At 37.7% G+C, this 18,547-nt stretch overlaps 1 protein-coding gene across 1 annotated transcript; it reads right to left on the minus strand.

The window, feature by feature from the left end:
• Positions 1 to 49: 49 nt before the first annotated feature.
• LOC134678213 (retinol dehydrogenase 14-like) lies at positions 50 to 11,305 on the minus strand. The gene is made up of 6 exons (XM_063536681.1): positions 10,934 to 11,305; positions 10,243 to 10,478; positions 8,885 to 8,975; positions 7,039 to 7,187; positions 4,978 to 5,050; positions 50 to 4,783 (listed from the first exon to the last, which is right to left on the minus strand). The coding sequence occupies exons 1-6, from the start codon at positions 11,219 to 11,221 to the stop codon at positions 4,613 to 4,615; spliced, it is 1,008 nt and encodes a 335-aa protein (XP_063392751.1). The 5' UTR covers positions 11,222 to 11,305; the 3' UTR covers positions 50 to 4,612.
• Positions 11,306 to 18,547: the final 7,242 nt, after the last annotated feature.

An 18,547-nucleotide genomic window follows, 5' to 3' on the forward strand; every position in this document is an offset into this window, starting at 1 on the left:
CTTGCAAAATGTGATAATTTATGTTCTGGTTTCTACAATAAAACCCAAGTTAGACCCAAACTTTTTTTAATAAATAACTAGGCTTACAATGATGCCTTCGGCTCGCACCGATGGGATCGAGACATTAGTTACATACATTTCAATTGATCTCATTCTATAACTAACATTTAGGTATCTAAGCGCTATTTGCGCCTTCCAGGGTTAGCCACTAACTCGGGGTTAACCGATTATACCCGGAGTTACCAGTATAATTTAACCCTGGATTAGCGGTTATCCGAGTTAGTGGCTAACGCTGGATTGGTGCAAATGGCCCTAACATATACTTGTGTCGTTCCCAGGAAAAGAGGCCTTAGTTTCCTCAAACATACCATTTATAAAAACATGTAAAGTGCTAGCTGCTGTAGTCCCTTTATCATGACAACGACACATTCTACTATAACAACATCTACTATTACTAATGTATCCATAAGTAGCACGATGCGATATGGTATACCCCAGCTTTCCTTATCCTATAATATAGAGTTAGACCAAGGAAAGTCTGCGGAGTTTTTGATAGCCCGCGCAGTGCAAGTGTTATTTATACGTCATAATTTCTTAGAATTTTGACGTTTAAAATAACACTTGGACTGCGTGGGCTATCAAAATCTTTGTAGACTTTTCTTGGTCTAACAATTTTGGTATTTTAATTATTTCCTGGGCAACTTACAAGATAAGTTCAATACGATACGGGTAAGTGTGGCATATACGGATAAGTGTGGGTAGGCTTCACATTCATACTGTCATACTGGCCCACTAAGATCGGCCAGCGTGTAGAGAGGGTAGTGGTGTCGGACGGCTAATGGCGCGGCGGAAAGGCGATGGGATGGCCACGGTGTCGATTTTTCATCCGTCCAAAGGTAGTGTGCCAGCGATGATGCTTCTACACGTGGCCCATAGGTACCATAGTGCGTGCTCTCAACCATCGCATGGCCATCTCGCTGGGCCATAGTGTGGACGAGCCATTACACACAGTGGCGGATTTGCAGTCTTTGCCGCCCTAGGCCCCAGGCCCTGTAGTCGCCCTTTTTTCAGCAGTGTCAGCACCCATCATATTGACTACATTTTTAGTTATTTCATGTTACCATCAGCGAATTTTTTGTCATAATTTGCCGCCCCTAAATATCTTGCCGCCCTAGGCCTGGGCCTACTGGGCCTTAGGGCAAATCCGCCACTGATTACACATTGATTGCCTTATTGAGCTAAACACACGTAGCCACACTTAAACCACAGCTACACTTACTCGTATAAACTTACATTGTTTCGTTTTCGCAAATTACTTTTGCTTTATTAGGCACATTCAAATTATTAAAAAGTGTCAACAAAACAATCTGTGTTTTAATAAACAGCAATTGACCCTTTGAACGTGGCGCCTATCGTGCGCGGTGTGCCATAGTGGACCTTGTTACAATGCACGAAGGTTGATACTATTGGCATGAAGTCGCGTGAGTCAGTTAACACATTCATTACCACTAAGTGCTACGGGTTACGCTCGTAGCGCGTAGCCACGGTTTCGCCGTATGTAGCGCGTAGTCGCTACGAACAGTGTACCCGACAGTCGGGTTCTTGGTGTTGAATGTGTTAACCTTGCTAGCATGAGTTGCGTTCTCGCGAGTACACAGCTCTATGTGGGAATCGTCTCTTCTTTACACATTGTAAGGCGCTGTACAGTCAGCGTCATATAGTAGGCAGCATCCAGCATTCAAATAGTTGGGTAGGTACACCATATAATTTGTATGACGTACCGAACTATTTGAATACTTTGGATGCTACCTACTATACTGTAGAACGCTCTATCAAAAAATTATTCAACATCGTACGTATTAGTTCATTTTCTATTTTATATAGTAATTATTTAACTAACATCAACATATCCTTAAATGTAACATTTGACACCAGCTACCATCAACATTATATTAAAGTAACAACAGAAAGTACACACTTGTGTAATTATGGCATTATATTATGATCAGATGATATTATGTTCCCACTAAGCTAATGGAATAAGAAGAATGGCACTAAATATAAAGATATGAAGATATATTTATTACAAAATTGTGACGTTTTCGACCAAAGGTACCATGGTCGGTTGTCAATAAGGTTGATTTCAAATTGAAGTTACATATATGGAAATAGCGACTTATTGACAACCGATAATAAACAGGTAGCCTTTTGGTTGAAAATGACACAAATATGGCTTAACCTCAAAATAAGACCAGGAGCAGTTATTTGTTTTTGGGTCTTTTATTTCTATAAGAGTTCAAAAGTCGATGAAAATTGTACTTGTACAAGTACGCGGGAACTTACAAGGTTAATTTTGTCTCTTTTTGCATTAATTTCAATTTTTTTTAATAATTTTGCTAAGTTACCTAGCGCAATATTCGCTCAAAATAAGACCAGGAGCAGTTATTTGTTTTTGGGTCTTTTATTTCTATAAGAGTTCAAAAGTCGATGAAAATTGTACTTGTACAAGTACGCGGGAACTTACAAGGTTAATTTTGTCTCTTTTTGCATTAATTTCAATTTTTTTTAATAATTTTGCTAAGTTACCTAGCGCAATATTCGTTGTGAAATGTTACCTAAGTGATACTATAAGAAATGAGCATGTATCAAATATGATACAAACTATTTCAATTTTCACTTGTCCATCATAAGATTCATAAGCTTAAAGAAAATAATATATACGCCAATTCGAAGTAGGATATAAATTCATCAATTTTTCTACCCTTTTCGCCTTCGCTTTATCCTCTAGCTGCCCAGAGACCAATAAAAAGGTCTCTTGTTCCATTTTAATTTGAACTTTGTGTTGACAAAATAAAATTTAATTTTGCTTGGCAAGGTTTGACGTATGGGCGGCTAGAGGTTACAATTTGCCCACACATACTTATATGATTCATTTCATTTTACACCATATGGGTGAATATTATATTAATTTCATGTATGTCTTTAAAAATATCTCAATGCGCTAAGTATCTGATGATAGTAATACAGGGTGGAATAATTTCATAGGCCCTGATCGATAATCATCTTAAATCGTTTATTTTTCTTAAAGACTATTCTATTATTCCTAAGGTTAGGATTTCTGCAGATACTCGAACTATTTTTCATGTTCAATATTTGACGCTACCGAACATCAATTAACAGGGATATAAAATTAGACCAAGAAAACTCTGCAGCGATTTATATAGCCCACGCAGTGCAAGTGTTATTTTAAACGTCAAACTTCTATGAAATAATGACGTATAAAATCAGTTGTACTGCGTGGGCTATCAAAATCGCTGCATACTTTTCTTGGTCTAACACTAGACATGCAATAGGTATTGTGCTAAATGTTTCCTAAATGACTAAACAGATTCACTAAGGGTTTTACACCATGACACCAACACGGAATCTTATAGAAGGTGATATTAATAAAAATAGGACCCGCTATTTTCCATCTCTGTCGCACGCGCCCAATTACCCTATTAGGTATATTATTAATACTGTCCCGCCATGATACCGGCGTTCATTGCCGCTGTGCGAGCGGGACAGTAATATAATTATACGCGTGCAATAGAGATAGGAAATAGCGGGTCATTGTAACAATTTCTTCCAGCTTAGCATTGCTACTTCAGAGACGGTAATCTCCAAAAATAACACCAATAGATCATAACAAAAGCGGTATTGGGATATCTTTTTAAATTTCCAAATAGATAAATAATAGGTTCATTTTGACACATCTCTACTTAATATCTTTGGTTTTGTTTTTGGATTTTAAACACGATGTTTCAGTTCGATCAACAAAAAGTATTATAGGTATTTTTCAAAATTATGCCTCACAATTTGCCAACACAACCATAATTCTTTCGTCACAGATCTTTCGTATTATTTATGTTATTATTCGAAAGGATTACATAATGTACGGTTTCCAAAGAACGGGCGGAGTCGGCGCGCATTTCACATCGCTTCTGCCATACATAATGTCACTGCACAACCTCTCTGATTTACCTAAAGGTTGACTGGTAGAGAATGCCTTATGGCATCCAGTCCGCCTTTTCTACTGTAAGGTTTTCTTCTGTGCAATAAAGGTTAAATAAATAAATAATGTATAGGCACGTGCTTTCTACACGGTCGTCAGAGACGCGTTGGACAGAAACCGGTGGAGACAGATCATCCGCTCCAGATGCAACCCTGATACTGACCACGATCCTCAGACATGAGGGACCGACCAAAGAGAGAGGCACGTGAAAATGCGCTCCTACGCGGCCCGTTTCCAGCCGGTCGGTGGGAATCGTACATGAGAGTTTACCTCATTACTTTAGTTTTTCTTCGACGTGGACTGACCCGGCGCCTGCCGTTTCGGCCGACTCGGTCCGGCTTGAGTCTTCCGCTCCTGCCGCTGCCGCGACTCGGTCTTCTTCTCCTGCCACGGCTTAGGCCTCTCGGGCTTGCGGGTCTCTTTAGGCTTCTCTTGACGCTTAAGTTTGACGGGGGGCGGCGGTCGAATGTTTAAGTCTTGCGGGCGTTGGGCGGTCTGAGTGGTGGGGGTGTGCGACTCCGTGATTGGTTGGGTGTTTGGCCGCGAGGGTGTTTGGTCTCACAAGGGCCTCCTGGCCTTGACCATGTCCTCGGTGGCCTGCCACAGCTTGGTCTCGACGTCCTTGTCGAAGGGATATTTGGAGGTGTATTCGACGCAGTCGCGGTAGAACTTGCCGGTTTTTCCCTCTATGCTGTAGTCGGTTGCGCAGAATACGACCGTCTCTGAACCCTGGAAATCAATTTGTTTCGTTTGCATCAGATTACAGGCATTGCAAAATCGACAAAAACCAACTTTAAGTTTAATTAGACTAGCATTTACATACGTTTACCTCAAACAAGGCATAATAAATATTTTTTAAAGTGACTAGCAATTCGACTAATAAGGTGGGTTGAAATAATTGTAAGTAGGTACGTAATACTTGCCTGCTGGGATGACCTCATGAACAGTAAAGCGATAGGCGCCATCACAATGAAGTGATACCATCTCAGTGAATCTCTGAAACAAAAATAAATGAATAGAAATCTAGGAACATATGCCAATAAAGAAAAATATAACCTTTTTACCAACATGTCATATCCAAAATCATTGAAAAGCATGTGCAAATGTAGAACATATTTGTTTCCCATCGTATATTCTCGGAAACGTTCGTATTTGTCATGCTACTTCAGTCAACCTCAGTAGTTTTTGGATCTAGACTGACTGAAATAGCAAGACACGTTCGTACGTTTCCGTGAAAATACGATGGAAAATAATTATGAACTACATCTGTACTATAATTTAGTAGTCTTAATGCGTACGTAACTCACGGACTAGCGATAAGAAGGTCGGTTTCTATCAGTTGAACTTAGATACTGTGACATTTTACATTATCATCGCAACATAGTAATTACTAATTAGTAAATACATGTTTAAGCTTGCATAATATGCATATACTGCTAAAACTGGGAAAGTGGAAATTAGGTAGATAAATTCAAAGCACTTTTGAAATGATGCGTTTTAAATGCAGAATACATGGGAGATAACAATTTTATCTCTATACACGGTGTAACATGAGTAAACCGAATAATTTTAACAGCGTATTCCTGATCATATTTAGAGACAAAATTGTCCTATAAACTTTTTTGTAAGTCGCCTAGTTTCAGAGATATTATTAATTAAAAAAAAAGATAGATGTCAAAAAGTGACAAGTAACACTTTGCAAAAAGCAGGTTCTACGAAAAAAAATGTAAAAATCAATTTTAAGTGACAAGTTTACCAATAACATTAATTTTTTATGTACAAATACATTCAAAAAATTGAAAAAACAAAACAAAAAAAAATTTTTTTTGGCGAAATTTACCTAAACTCGTTTTACATTTTTTACTTCTTTTGACCTCAGAAATGCGTGGTTAAAATTATTCGGTTTCCTCATGTTACACCGTGTATATGTATTTAACTATATTAATTTTCCAACAAAATGAATCGTTTCTTTTTAGATATCCCCAACTTTATCTCACATGAGGCTCAGCCGCGAATAAAGAAAATCGTTATTTCTTTATCTGCCTCTCTATCGCTCGAGTATATTGCAAGAGCGATAGGAGGCAGATAAATAAATATAGTTTGAATATTTACGTAAGAGCGATGGTATGGAACCTGAGGCCCGATTATCAAAAGCCTGTAATATCTATAGTCTTTATCTTTAGGTATTTAAAAAAAAGTGTGAACAAAATCTACCCTCAATTGGCTTCTTAAGCCAGCCAGCCAGCCATGATCAAATACTTAGGGCATACTGAAAATTCCTGGACTGGCCACTTAGAAAAAATAAGTCGTCTCATTTATCAGAATCCAGAGACTTTCAGTATGACCCAAGTGTTGTAGGTAAAAGTCAGGTCAGGTTTTGTATTTCGATTAGAGATGTAACGGATAGTTGTTTGGCCGGATACCGGATATTCGGCCTGACCATCGGCCGAATATCCGGTATCCGGCCGCCGGATATTCGGCCGGCGGAACTATACCTACATTTCGGTTATTCAGGTGCGCATTCTGCAGGTTTGACCCGTTTCCTAGTTAGTGAACGTTCGCGCGGATACATTTCTAGGTTCGAAATGAGTGCGCGTGCAAGTCAGTGGAATGGTTAAATTGTGTTAAAATAATAAACAAGTACGATAATGACCGTGTCTGATTCTTAAATCCAATTTGTTTTATCCAAAATCAAGCAATGTTACTATCCGGTATCCGGATAGTAGGACACTATCCGGTATCCGGATAGTAGGACACTATCCGGTATCCGGCCGGATAGTAATATAATGGCCGGATACCGGATAGTAACAGGATATCCGGTGCATCTCTAATTTCGATGGTTAATCAATAAATGGTATTAATATATATATGATCAAACGTTACTTATCATGTCAAATATCGTCTTAGCTTTATCAGAAGTGTTAGAAAGATAGCTGACACTTTTCTGGAAGGCCCCATCATGACAAAGAAAAAGAGTATTTCACCTGAACAGATTAGTATAGCAGAACCCTGGGCACACGGTGTGCACGTCAACTCCTGAATCCTTGAGCTTGTCAGCCAGGGCGCGGCCGAAGTACGCGTTCATCAGCTTGGAGTTGCAGTAGCCAGGGTTGTGGCGGCCTTTCAACTTGCCCTGGAAGTGTAACGTAGGTACAGTCACCTGCAATAATATGTGCCCCTTCGAAGGTCGCAAAAATATGTGACACACTCTTATGGCTCTAAGGACTGTATCGTTTGTTATGAATACAACTTTACTTAGCCGTTTTTCCTGGTATTATATTTTTATTAAAAAATTACACATATAGTTTAATTTGTGCTTTAATAATAAGTAACATTTCGTCCTGGGAGATCACGTAAAGCATATGGTTTGGACAATATTTACCCAATCCTCCGGATTAACTACAACGATTTTGGACAAATACTACAAGAAAATTAACGGTTTACGAACAAGACGAGATATTACACAAAAAAATCGTACTATGTAAACAGCAATTACATATGAATCGTAAAGCGAAACATCTGGGCATAGTCTAATCATTTCTTTTAGTTGGAAAAAAAGTTTTGGATCTGTGCTTGGTGGCCTTTTAGAGAATATGGCATGTTACTTACGACAACCCCGACTTTGGTATACAATATAACCATCATGGAGCGTTTCTATCGACCTGTTCTAGCCATGGTTCAACGCCATGAATGTCCGTTAGGCTTTGGATTTCCGTAGATTCTTTTAGCTGTTTCCCTCATTTCGCTGGCGTCAGAATTTGACGGGAATCCAAAATGTTGCATAAAAAGTCGCTTTCATGTAAAGATAAAAATTCACCACATTTATTCTGTGGATGTTCAATTGAGCAATCATGAAAAGGACACTTAGATGGCATATTTTGGCAGCATATTAACCTTTTGTTTCTTTAAATCGGACCAAGGAATCGGTGAAATAGTCTCAAATTAAGTTCGATAGGCTTGTCCGAATTACATTTGCTAGAGGGTATTAAAATCATCATAAAGTCCCTAAAATAAAATAAATGTAAAACCTTCTTATATCAGATATGGCTTAAAAATACCTCCAGATTATACCTTAAGAACATAGTAATACAAAATAATACACAGGTCAACAGTTAGACCAGGTTTTATCTGTATTTATAATAAACGATACAGTCCTTACAAACAAGATCGTGTCAGATATTTTTTGGCCTTCGTTGTGTCACATATTATTGCACATGACTGTACATGGAAAATGCACTTAATTACGTAGGCCATGAAAACGATACTCGTAAGGTGTTCTTCTCGCACTCTCATTGAGCGTAAGCGTGAGAGAAGAAAGTGCCCGGGAGCGGGCATATCATGTTTTTTTTAATTTAAATTTATTGTACGTATAAATAAAATAAAAAGTAATCCGAAGAAATTACGGCAGCCGTATTAATTGTGATACAAAAAAGCACTACGACTTTTTTTACATTCCGTTTTCTGAACCTACTGTACCTTAAACGTATGTGGGTGTAAAGCGGGAAGGTTTGCGATGCGGTTGAGTATACTGTATATAGCGGGGGGCGTGGTGGGCAAACAGGTATTTTGCTTCATCATATATTATACCCGGACCCGGGTATGTCCTTAAACTACGTCCAAGACCACCGGTGGACGGGCAGCAGCGTCCCTCAAATTCGGTGTACTCGACTGCGATCGCCAACCCGCCTGCCAAGCGTGGCGATTATGGCATTCACCCCCCATAACAAGGGGGAGGCCTATTTTCAGCAGTGGACGTCTTATGGCTGAGATGATGATGATGATGATATATTATACCTCGTGTTCAAACTGTAAGGTTTACAATATGCTTACCTGGACAGCCAATTCAGATTCCTGCTTTAAGTTCAAGTCATTAAAGTTGATATTCCCTTTCTCGTGTAGCGTGGAAGACACGATCACGATTCTGAAATAAAATGTAAATAAAAACACATTACGAACTAAGTGAATTTAACAAAATTATACCTTAAAATGTTTAACATAAGAACTAGATTACGCTTCTGTTATATCCAATAACTGTACTGATATAAATATGTTTCACGTCACAAAGAGATAAAGTAATTTTAGCAATGTTAAAAATAATGTATTTTTCTTCGCCTTGCATGGTAAAATGTCACGATTTTTAACAACAGGCTGACATCCTACACCACATAATATTGACCTGAAAACAGCACTTATTTGCGGTTAAATATATATTATCTGCTACTCTGCTAATCTGTCATTATTTGAGACATTCCAGCAGATTATCACTTAAGCATACTACTAAAATGTCATTACCATATAGACTATATTGCGAAATAAAATTGAGTAGAAGTAAATGATATTTTATTAGACATATTTAATTTTTTATGTTACTAACCATAGTTTGAGAAGTCTTGTAAATGTGTCATTACTAACAATTTTATGAATATTTATGTCTGAATTAAATAAATTGATTGAATGATTGATTGCAAATGAATTTTTGTCATTTTAAGGACCAAATTTGGTTGTATCTTTATGCAAATAACTTGTCTCAGTGTCCTTATGGCAAGCGACAAAGTCATACCTTTTGCTTGAAAATGGCACAAATATGAAGGATTTTAGACATTTTCTAATCTACAGCAGGCGTGGCTCACTCCGCGATTTCGTCGCTTAGCTACAGGTAGCTAAAAGTACATACGTTCGACCCCAATTTTGGGGTTTGCCATAATCCGCGCGTGGCGCTGTCGCCACCTAGCGGCCATATCTGTGCTGATCGTGACAGACGTGTTTTGTTAGAGAGTGAGTCTTCTGTAGCTAGTACTATTATTTATTGTGTCTACAGTCTATATGAGTAAGTGTGTCTGGCCTCCACTTTGGGGCATGTTTACACATTTATTAGTGTTCATGGAGAGTCATACATTTGCTCCTAGCTCCAACTTGAGTTTAGTGGCAAATATATGAACTCACTATAAATACAAATTAATAATAAATATCTGGGAAACCGAGCTTTGCTCGGAAAAAGTATAAAAACTCAAAAATGCGCGTTTTTCCCTCTTATCTCTATAAGACCTTGGTAGATCGATTTATCGCCCCCGAAAACTCCCATATAACCAATTTGATAGAAATCGTTAGAGCCATTTCCGTGATCCATGAAATATATATATATTTTAATAAACAAGAATTGCTCGTTTAAAGGTATTCGATAAACATACCTGCTTGGAGCAGCCCGTTTCAGGTGATCTAACAGCAGATTAGTAAGATAGAAGTGCCCGACATGGTTAACACCAATGTTAATCTCGAAGCCCTCCTTAGTCTTCAGACCGAGGTTCAACGGAGTCGCAACCCCTGCATTGTTGATCAACACGTCAATCTTGTAGAAGCCGGCTTTCACTACTTCTACGAAGTTCTCGATGGATTCAAAGGATGCAAGATCCAACTGCATGGGGATCTGTGGAGATTATAATAAATGAAGTATGCTGTGGAGTAGTATCTCAGGTGAAAAATGGTGCTAATTAGTTTTTTCCTAGTCAGTACATAATGTGTATTAAATAACTTTGTAGATAACAGAGATGAAACTAAATAACTCAACATTGGTTGCTTTCTTACTTCATAAAATAGAATACTAAAATTTGCAAAACCTTAAAACATTCACTATCATCATTTATCAGCAAAATAATATTTTCCATTTATCTCAACTAACACAAATGTGTCTAATATACTTTGATCATAACACATTAAAGTGGACTTTTGAACTCAGGTTTTAAATCATGAACTGAACTTTTTTAAGCTAGTGAGAACAGTTTACATTCATAAATACGTATATTGATAATTACATGTATGTGTACATCTCTAAAAAATGCATAAAAAAAAGCCATTAAAATTTTGTAAAAAAAAGTTCGTTACCAGTTCGCCGCCGGTCGGCTGCGCTTTCCTTATTTGTGTGATCGCCTCTTTGGCCTTCGCGATATCCCTGCACGCGAAGATCACCCTAGCCTTCCGCCTCACCAGCGCCTTGGCCGTCTCGAACCCTATCCCGCTGTTCGCACCCGTAATTAGAAACGTTTTACCCCTCAAACAAGTGTTACTTAAGCACTTCCCCCATTTTCTGGACCTCCATTTACGTATCAGTCCAATAGCCAATACCACACCCACGGGCACCGCCGCCGCGTATACCATTTGCTGCGAAACCATCGCGAGTACGAATACTTAGCTGGTATCGGTTTGGATAGCTTTTTACTTCACTTTTCAGTTATCTCAGATAGCGCAGTGGAGATACGGCTCTTGCATGAGAAAATATAAATGTCAAAAGTGACATTCGGCCAAAGGTCAAAGACTTTTCGTTCGGAAACTCAAAGTGCGACGCTGCGATCTATTGGGCCGATTCATGACCGATTGGACGTGGATCGATATCGAGTCTTATTCTTTATCATAAACGAAAATGAAAAGATAAAGATAGATCACTTTAAAAATAATCAATATAAATGGGGTATTAAGTAATAATTACTATTATCCACGAAACTGATATTTTCTAATCTGCAATATTTTAAGTTACTCGACTCATGTGATAAAAGAGTAATTTATTTCAGATCTAACAATTTAAATTGTGATATTCAGAGCTCGTATTAAAAAAAGCTTTGCATCCGCACCAAATCCGCTCCCCTTGGTGGCCTATTACCGTCCACAAAGAAAAATGTTAGTCCCCATTCGCAAGCGCATAACGCGATAAAAAAGCGCTTGAATCAATAAAAAGCGCCACCGCTGTCGTGTGAATAATACACATGTATTGTGTCATTCAAACGCTTTTTTAATGCGCGTTGTAAAAGCGCTCGTGGGAACGGAGGCTTATTTGCCTCTCTGTGATCTCTGAGGGCCTACCGCGAACCACGTTCGACGTGTTGCCTCCCTGTCACACTTACGTATGAATTTACAAGTGCCATAGAGAGGCAACACGTCGAACGTGGTTCGCGGTAGGGCCTCTGTCCAAAGAATATAACCCTGTCGCGAATCTGTCGCTCATGTTTGCGTCGATATCACAGAACTAAATTGACAATTTAATCAGATTGTGCGAAAAATTGTCCCGCCTAGAGTTGGATTGGTACAAAGAATATAATACACTAGGAGCTCACTATACTTACCATGCTCTTTGCCATGATTAATTTTCTGGTTAGGCACATAGTCTGTCAGTGTCAAGGCATTTCCGTCAGTAGAAAAAAGCGGCAAATTTAAAAAATGTAGACGCAAAGGGTAATCGCCAATCTCTTTAAATTGGCGTTATTTTCTACAGACAAAGTTGTTTGACCAACTACAAAATCTAGGCGCGAAGACTTCGCGCCTTTTTCTACTCACAAAGTGCCCGGCCCGGTCTCCCTACAAAAAGTGCCCGGCTACCGCTACAAAAGGTGCTCGGCGACCGCGTTCAAAAGATATCAACTTGCATGCACCTGAATATTCTGAATAAAGTGGAAATTCTATTGGAGCGCATGTGGTCGATAAATCGTACTACGTACTTAGGGGTTATCCATTAATTACATCATACGTTTAGGGGGAGGGAGGGGGTCAAGAAAATGTGACATATTGTGACATGGGGGAGGGGGAAGACACAAACTTTGTGACGTCACTTTAACTTCATCAGTAACCGAAAATTTATTTATTCGCTGTACATGTAAATAACAAGTTTTTAAAACAATAATTGTTTTTATTAGTTTAATTTTCTTTCCTAAGCAGTTTTGGGTTATAAAATTACTAATATGTATATCATCAAAAATATTTTGATAAAATATTAATAATACTTAGGTACTTACTTAATTCGATTTGGCGATTTCGTAGAAAATATGTGACGGCACACTAGGGGGGAGGGGTTTGCCAAATGTGACCAAGTGTGACAAGGAGGGGGGGGTCAAACAACCTAGAAATTCGTGTGACGTAATTAATGGATGACCCCTTATGCCCCTACATACTTAATCCCTATAGTTAAAGCTATACTGAAGTTTGAATCAGTCGCTTCAGTTGCTATAACGTTGCTTTATATTAATAATTAAGATACGAAATGAAACACCAAATCTAGCTGGGGCCGTATAATTTAAGTACATATGTATAGGGACAACTAGATAAAAAATCTTTATTTCCAGATTACGAAAAACAATTTGATATGGCAACATTACGAATAAGTACAATACAATGACCTTTCCATATTACAATGATGCGTCCATGAGTAGATATATTTAATATCATTAAGAGAAAGATTACTTTTAAAATGACAAATTATATTAGATTACCATAGAATGTTAGAAGATGTCAAGAATATTAAATTCAATAGATATATTGTCGTCTCGTCTTGTGTTGAGGCGAGAAATATGAGCTGGACTGATGTTAAGAGCTTATTACATCTACCGATTGCCGGGCACTTTTGTAAGGAGCTTTCCCTACAAAAAGTGCCCGACAACCGTGTAGATGTCATAAGCGCTTTACGTTGGTAGTGCCATCTAGTTCTGGTGAGTGGTTCTCTTGAAAGCAACTGTAACGTTATATTAGCTTAAATCAGTTGTTGAGCCACATTCAAGAGAATCACCTGGTGAAAGAGATGCCTTGTTTGCTTTGCTCTTGAAAGTAATTCAACGTCATTTGACGTCATATTTCGTGTTAAAATACTATTGAAATACGAGACAAAGACGGCGAGAAATACATTGGAAATAATATTCTTGGACAATATCAATGAGCGGACCCTTATATTTAATCACTTAGGTCCAGTTTCATGAATAAATAAGCATAAACTGTAGTTTCTGCCATTTTGAATGTAATGTACAGAGCCATCTGTCGCTTTAAAATTTTCTGCTAAGATATATTGCTCTACAACACGTTTGACGCGGTTACCACAGTGATGATGCGAATTCGCGTGCAAAACCGCATCCAATGTGAAGACAAGAAACACTAAGGCGTTAGTGTTTCTTGTCTATATTGCGAACTTAAGAAATAAAAGAATCTTCACGAAATTGAAAGTCCACAAGAAGCCCCAAATTCGACGTGGTCTTGTAAGTATCTACTGCAGAGGCCTAACGCAAAACTTAAAAATCGAATCTTCATTACGCTTCTCTATCGCTCTTGCTTAAAATATTCGAGCGATATAGAGGCCGATAATTGAATTCCGATGTTCAAAGTGTGCGGTAGGCCCTCAGGATATTATCCACTAGCTATTTGAGAAGATTTTTACAAGATAAAATATATTTTTCTTAAACTATACAAATATCTTGGATAAAAAAGCAGGGCACTTCAGTGTGTAAGACTAATCATATTATTAAACTATAGAACAGCAAGATGAAATATAATAATGCGCCATTGTTTGGTCAAACGAATAGGTACGTTACAGGGCAACACCTTTTGTTTGTCGTACATGGGCAATTTATATACCTACAATAAGGGGTGTTCGTGAAGGTATCCTTTTCAGAACAGTTTCTGCTGAATATGACAATGAACTCTCTCTCTCTCTATTTTAGCGGTTAAATAGCAGAAAGCGTCAGGCAAAAGGATAGCGGTAATATATCACCTTGAACATGTGTTTTGCCACTGTTTGTCACAGTATTTCCGAAGTTCCAAACAGACTTACATAGAAGTATAATATAAAAAAAATATTAATTTGCTTTCTCTCGATTTAATAATGAAACGATGAATGTATTTACTTTATGGGTGATAGAATAGGCTATTAGACTTATCCGGACACCGATCAATTTCTACTTAGGCACAGAGAAAAGCGTCTATCACATTTACAAGGTCGGTAGTCATTTTTTGGTGAATGGCCGATCGGTCTCCGTACAAAAAGGGCCCGGCAACCGTGTACAGTCGCCATCAGATATATCGGAGCGATCAAGTCAAAGCGCTCACAAATATTTAACCACGCCTCTATTTCCAAGGCGTTAGAGTGCATGTTCAGACATTTGTTAGCACCTTCGCCTCTCCGATAGAAAGGCGGCTGAACCTACATGTAATAAGTGCTAAACCCTGTCGGTCCTTAGCAGCAAGATAATAAAAAGTGTCCGGCGACTGGATGGATCTAATAATCCTTAAAACAGTTCTTTTTCAAATGTTTAGTGATTTTTATTTTATTTTAACGCTTGGCACCTACACCGGGTATTCAAAATCGGTGTTAACAGTTTGTGCTGTTTAATAATTTGAATTGTACGACTTAAATATAACTTTAACAGGACACCTTATATCTATAGAAAGTTTCGAAAATTATAACGCAGAACATTAAATATTTAAAAAAAGGAACATCTAGTTATATTAGGTAAGAAGAAGGCTGCAATTACATTAATCATTATCATATAAATGATTAGTTATCATGCATATTTATAGTTTAGTTTTACGAAATACTTTGGTTGATTGTATTTCTTAATATTTTTTTCTTGCAATTGCAAGTAAAAAAATAGATAAAGTAAACATTACTTATAGTTCGGCCAGTCATGAATGTCATCAGAAAAAAAAAGAATTAATAACTAAATGTTAACAAGCGCTTATTACTTATTACATCTACCTATATCACAGTATAAGGAAGGTGTCTTTTCGGTGTTCACTGCCTATATATATGTATAGTCACCGAGTAGTTTTTGTAAGGAGAGACCGGCTTTCCTACAAGAAGTGCCCGGGGACCGTGTAGATGTACCTAATAAGCGCTATAGTATAAAACCTCTACGCTTCTTTTATCCCCCTTCTTTTTCTAATGCCGTCATGACTGATACTCGTAATTGGCAATGGACCTATTAATCTGTACGACACAGTAATATGACATTACCTAGGTACACAAATAGATTAACAGTAGGTACTAAGGTAATCTTATAGTCTGGCCAGCCACCGTTTCACGTAAAAAGGCGTCATATTAAAAAAAACGCTGACTGGTGTATTACGGTTATTACATTAACACGGTTGTCGGGCAGATTTTGTAGGAACGCCGGTCGGTCTCCTTACTAAAACTCCCCGGCAACCGTGTACCTAGATACTGTAAAAAGCGTTTTAACATCAAATTTGTCTTTATATTGCAATTTGTGATGAAATGGTTGGCCAGATTATAAATCTCGTCGTGAATTTAGATAGAAAATATTCACATTATAGCTTGAGTATTTCCTTGGAATCTAAGTACAAAGTTAGGTATGTTAGGTTAGAAACATTTAGTTAGAATATTAGATTTGAAATCATCATTTTGAAATGATCTATCTAAAGGTAGGGTTGAGAAAATATTGAAATTTATTTTAGTCACATTTCAGTTCACAAAAATTTTAATGCTAATTATATGTAGGTATTTATATTTAATAACATATGAAATAATGTTATGCGCACCTACATACCACCACGGGCAATGAAGTAGTAATTTTAAAACTATTGTCACATTCCTTATTATTAACATAACATTCAAATAAACAGTATAACTTCACATGTGTAATTTAAAATGTACTTAACACACAATACAACATTGTATAATAATTCTCTAAAATTAAACTATCTATCGAGTTATTTTAGTGCATCATACATTTATATTTTACAGAAAACGAAGCAAAATAACTAAAGGTGGTTTAGAAATAATTCCAAATAAATGCTTCAGCCCTTTTACTATGTGGAAGAAAAAAAGGGCCCAAGCATCGGCTCCGTAATATGTATATCTATACATACTACATCTGGATTCTTATAAACCATTATAGCACGCTATTTAAATAACTTCCATATGTTTAGAGACACTCTTATATTACATTTAGAATTTTCTCTTATTTTATTGGTGCTTTGTAAATTATTATTTGATGAAACAATTAGCACAAAAGTCACTTTGGTTGCCATTTTAAAAGCGCTTGTCATCTAACTCATCTACAATATCTACATGGTTGCCGGGCACTTTTTGTATGGAGGCCGACCGGCTTCCCTACAAAAAGTGCCCGGTCACGGTGTAGATGTACTTAATAAGCGCTATAGATCTTACATGACTTGTACCATGATACAAATGTAGTGCATAATTATTTTCCATCGTCTTCCTATACGTACGAACGTGTTTTGCTATTTCAGTCAGTCTCAGTACTTACACTTGCAAAAAGTACATAAAATAGATTTACTGAATTTGCATGACAAATATGAACGATTCCGTGAAAATACGATGGAAAATAATTACGCACTACTAACATCTGTAAGTGAGCGCATGACATGACTCTTTAATTTAGTTCATTCAATCTTGAAAATCACGTTACTTTTTGTCATCTCTACACAAGCATTTGAATAACAAATGTAACGTTAAAAAATATTTATCCTCGTAGTTCGACCCCTTAATTATAGAATAAGTGACATCGATAAAGCGGTAATTTACATTAAAAAAAAAACATGTTAATTGCCAAGTCTGCTTTTTCCACGTCTCAAAATAGCTACTAGCATTGACATAACGTCTGTATGTCTGCATTTCATTGTCTTCATAGCTATCTCGTTCGCGTATTTCCTTTTTTTACAAGCTTTTATACTAAGTTTCACCTGACCGTTGTCTGTCTGTAATCAAATCTTGCTTTAATCAAAAGTTAAATTTGGTCCACTTCCCGGTTTCCGATTGAGCTGAAATTTTTCATGCATGTATAAATCGGATGACAATGCAATATTGTGGTACCATCGAGCTGATCTGATGATGGAGACAGGAGGTGGCCATAGGAACTCTGTGATGAAACAACGCAACCTATCTAGTTGTGTTAGGGGTTTTTAGAATTGTCTCGATGAGCATTAGTTGTCTGTCGTAAGAAAAGTACAGTCGGCGATAAAAGCTTGTACCAAAAATGAAATTTTTGCCAAAAACTTTTATGATGTAATATAGGTAAACGAATCGGCATACATCGTGGAAAATAAAGAGAATCAAAGGCTACTATTTGAACTGCAATTTTACAGGCGGGAGATTTTTTTTCAGTACTAGAGACTTAAATAAGAAAAACGTTATCGTACCCGGGTCGTTTACTTTGGATGTTTTGTTTACAGAAGTGACCTTATTCTGAAGTTTGCCCCATAATAAACGCTATTATTTTGAACAACAATACCTACCTAACTTTATGTTTGAGACTCAGATGCACTGTTCAGTTTCGAAAATATTATCATTACCTTTAGATAGAGATGGTCTTCGTGTATATAACCGATGAATGTAAGAAAATATTGCAATTGCCATATTTTTTGACCGCTTGTGCGACCACATCAAATACTTAAAATGTGGCTTTAATAACCTTGTTAATCATACGAAATGACTCAAACGTTCTACAACTTCTACACCAGATGCCGGTAGGTATCCCAATATCCAATACTTCTAAAGCCTCCTCCACACTCGTGCGCGAATCGCGGCGCGAAGCCGCGAACGTGAGTGTGGCGTCGATTTTCGCAGACAGCGAAATCGACTCCACACTCGCGTTCGCGGCTTCGCCCGCGATTCACGCGCATAGTCTGGAGGGGGCTTCACGCCAAAAGGTCGTTTACTCTAAAAGCACTAACAGACGGGCGTACCAGACATTGGCACAGGTCCGAGGC

Source organism: Cydia fagiglandana, chromosome Z, assembly GCF_963556715.1.
Source record: "Cydia fagiglandana chromosome Z, ilCydFagi1.1, whole genome shotgun sequence".
NCBI classification, from domain to species: Eukaryota; Metazoa; Arthropoda; class Insecta; order Lepidoptera; family Tortricidae; genus Cydia; species Cydia fagiglandana.

Bases quoted from the DNA above. Each gene is read 5' to 3' on its own strand.
- LOC134678213 (XM_063536681.1), bottom strand. From the start codon at position 11,221: ATGGTTTCGCAGCAAATGGTATACGCGGCGGCGGTGCCCGTGGGTGTG. The intron at 7,188-8,884 runs GTAAGCATATTG...TTACACTTCCAG, and splicing joins AATCTGAATTGGCTGTCCAG to GGCAAGTTGAAAGGCCGCCA. The intron at 5,051-7,038 runs GTGAAATACTCT...TTTTTGTTTCAG, and splicing joins TGCTATACTAATCTGTTCAG to AGATTCACTGAGATGGTATC.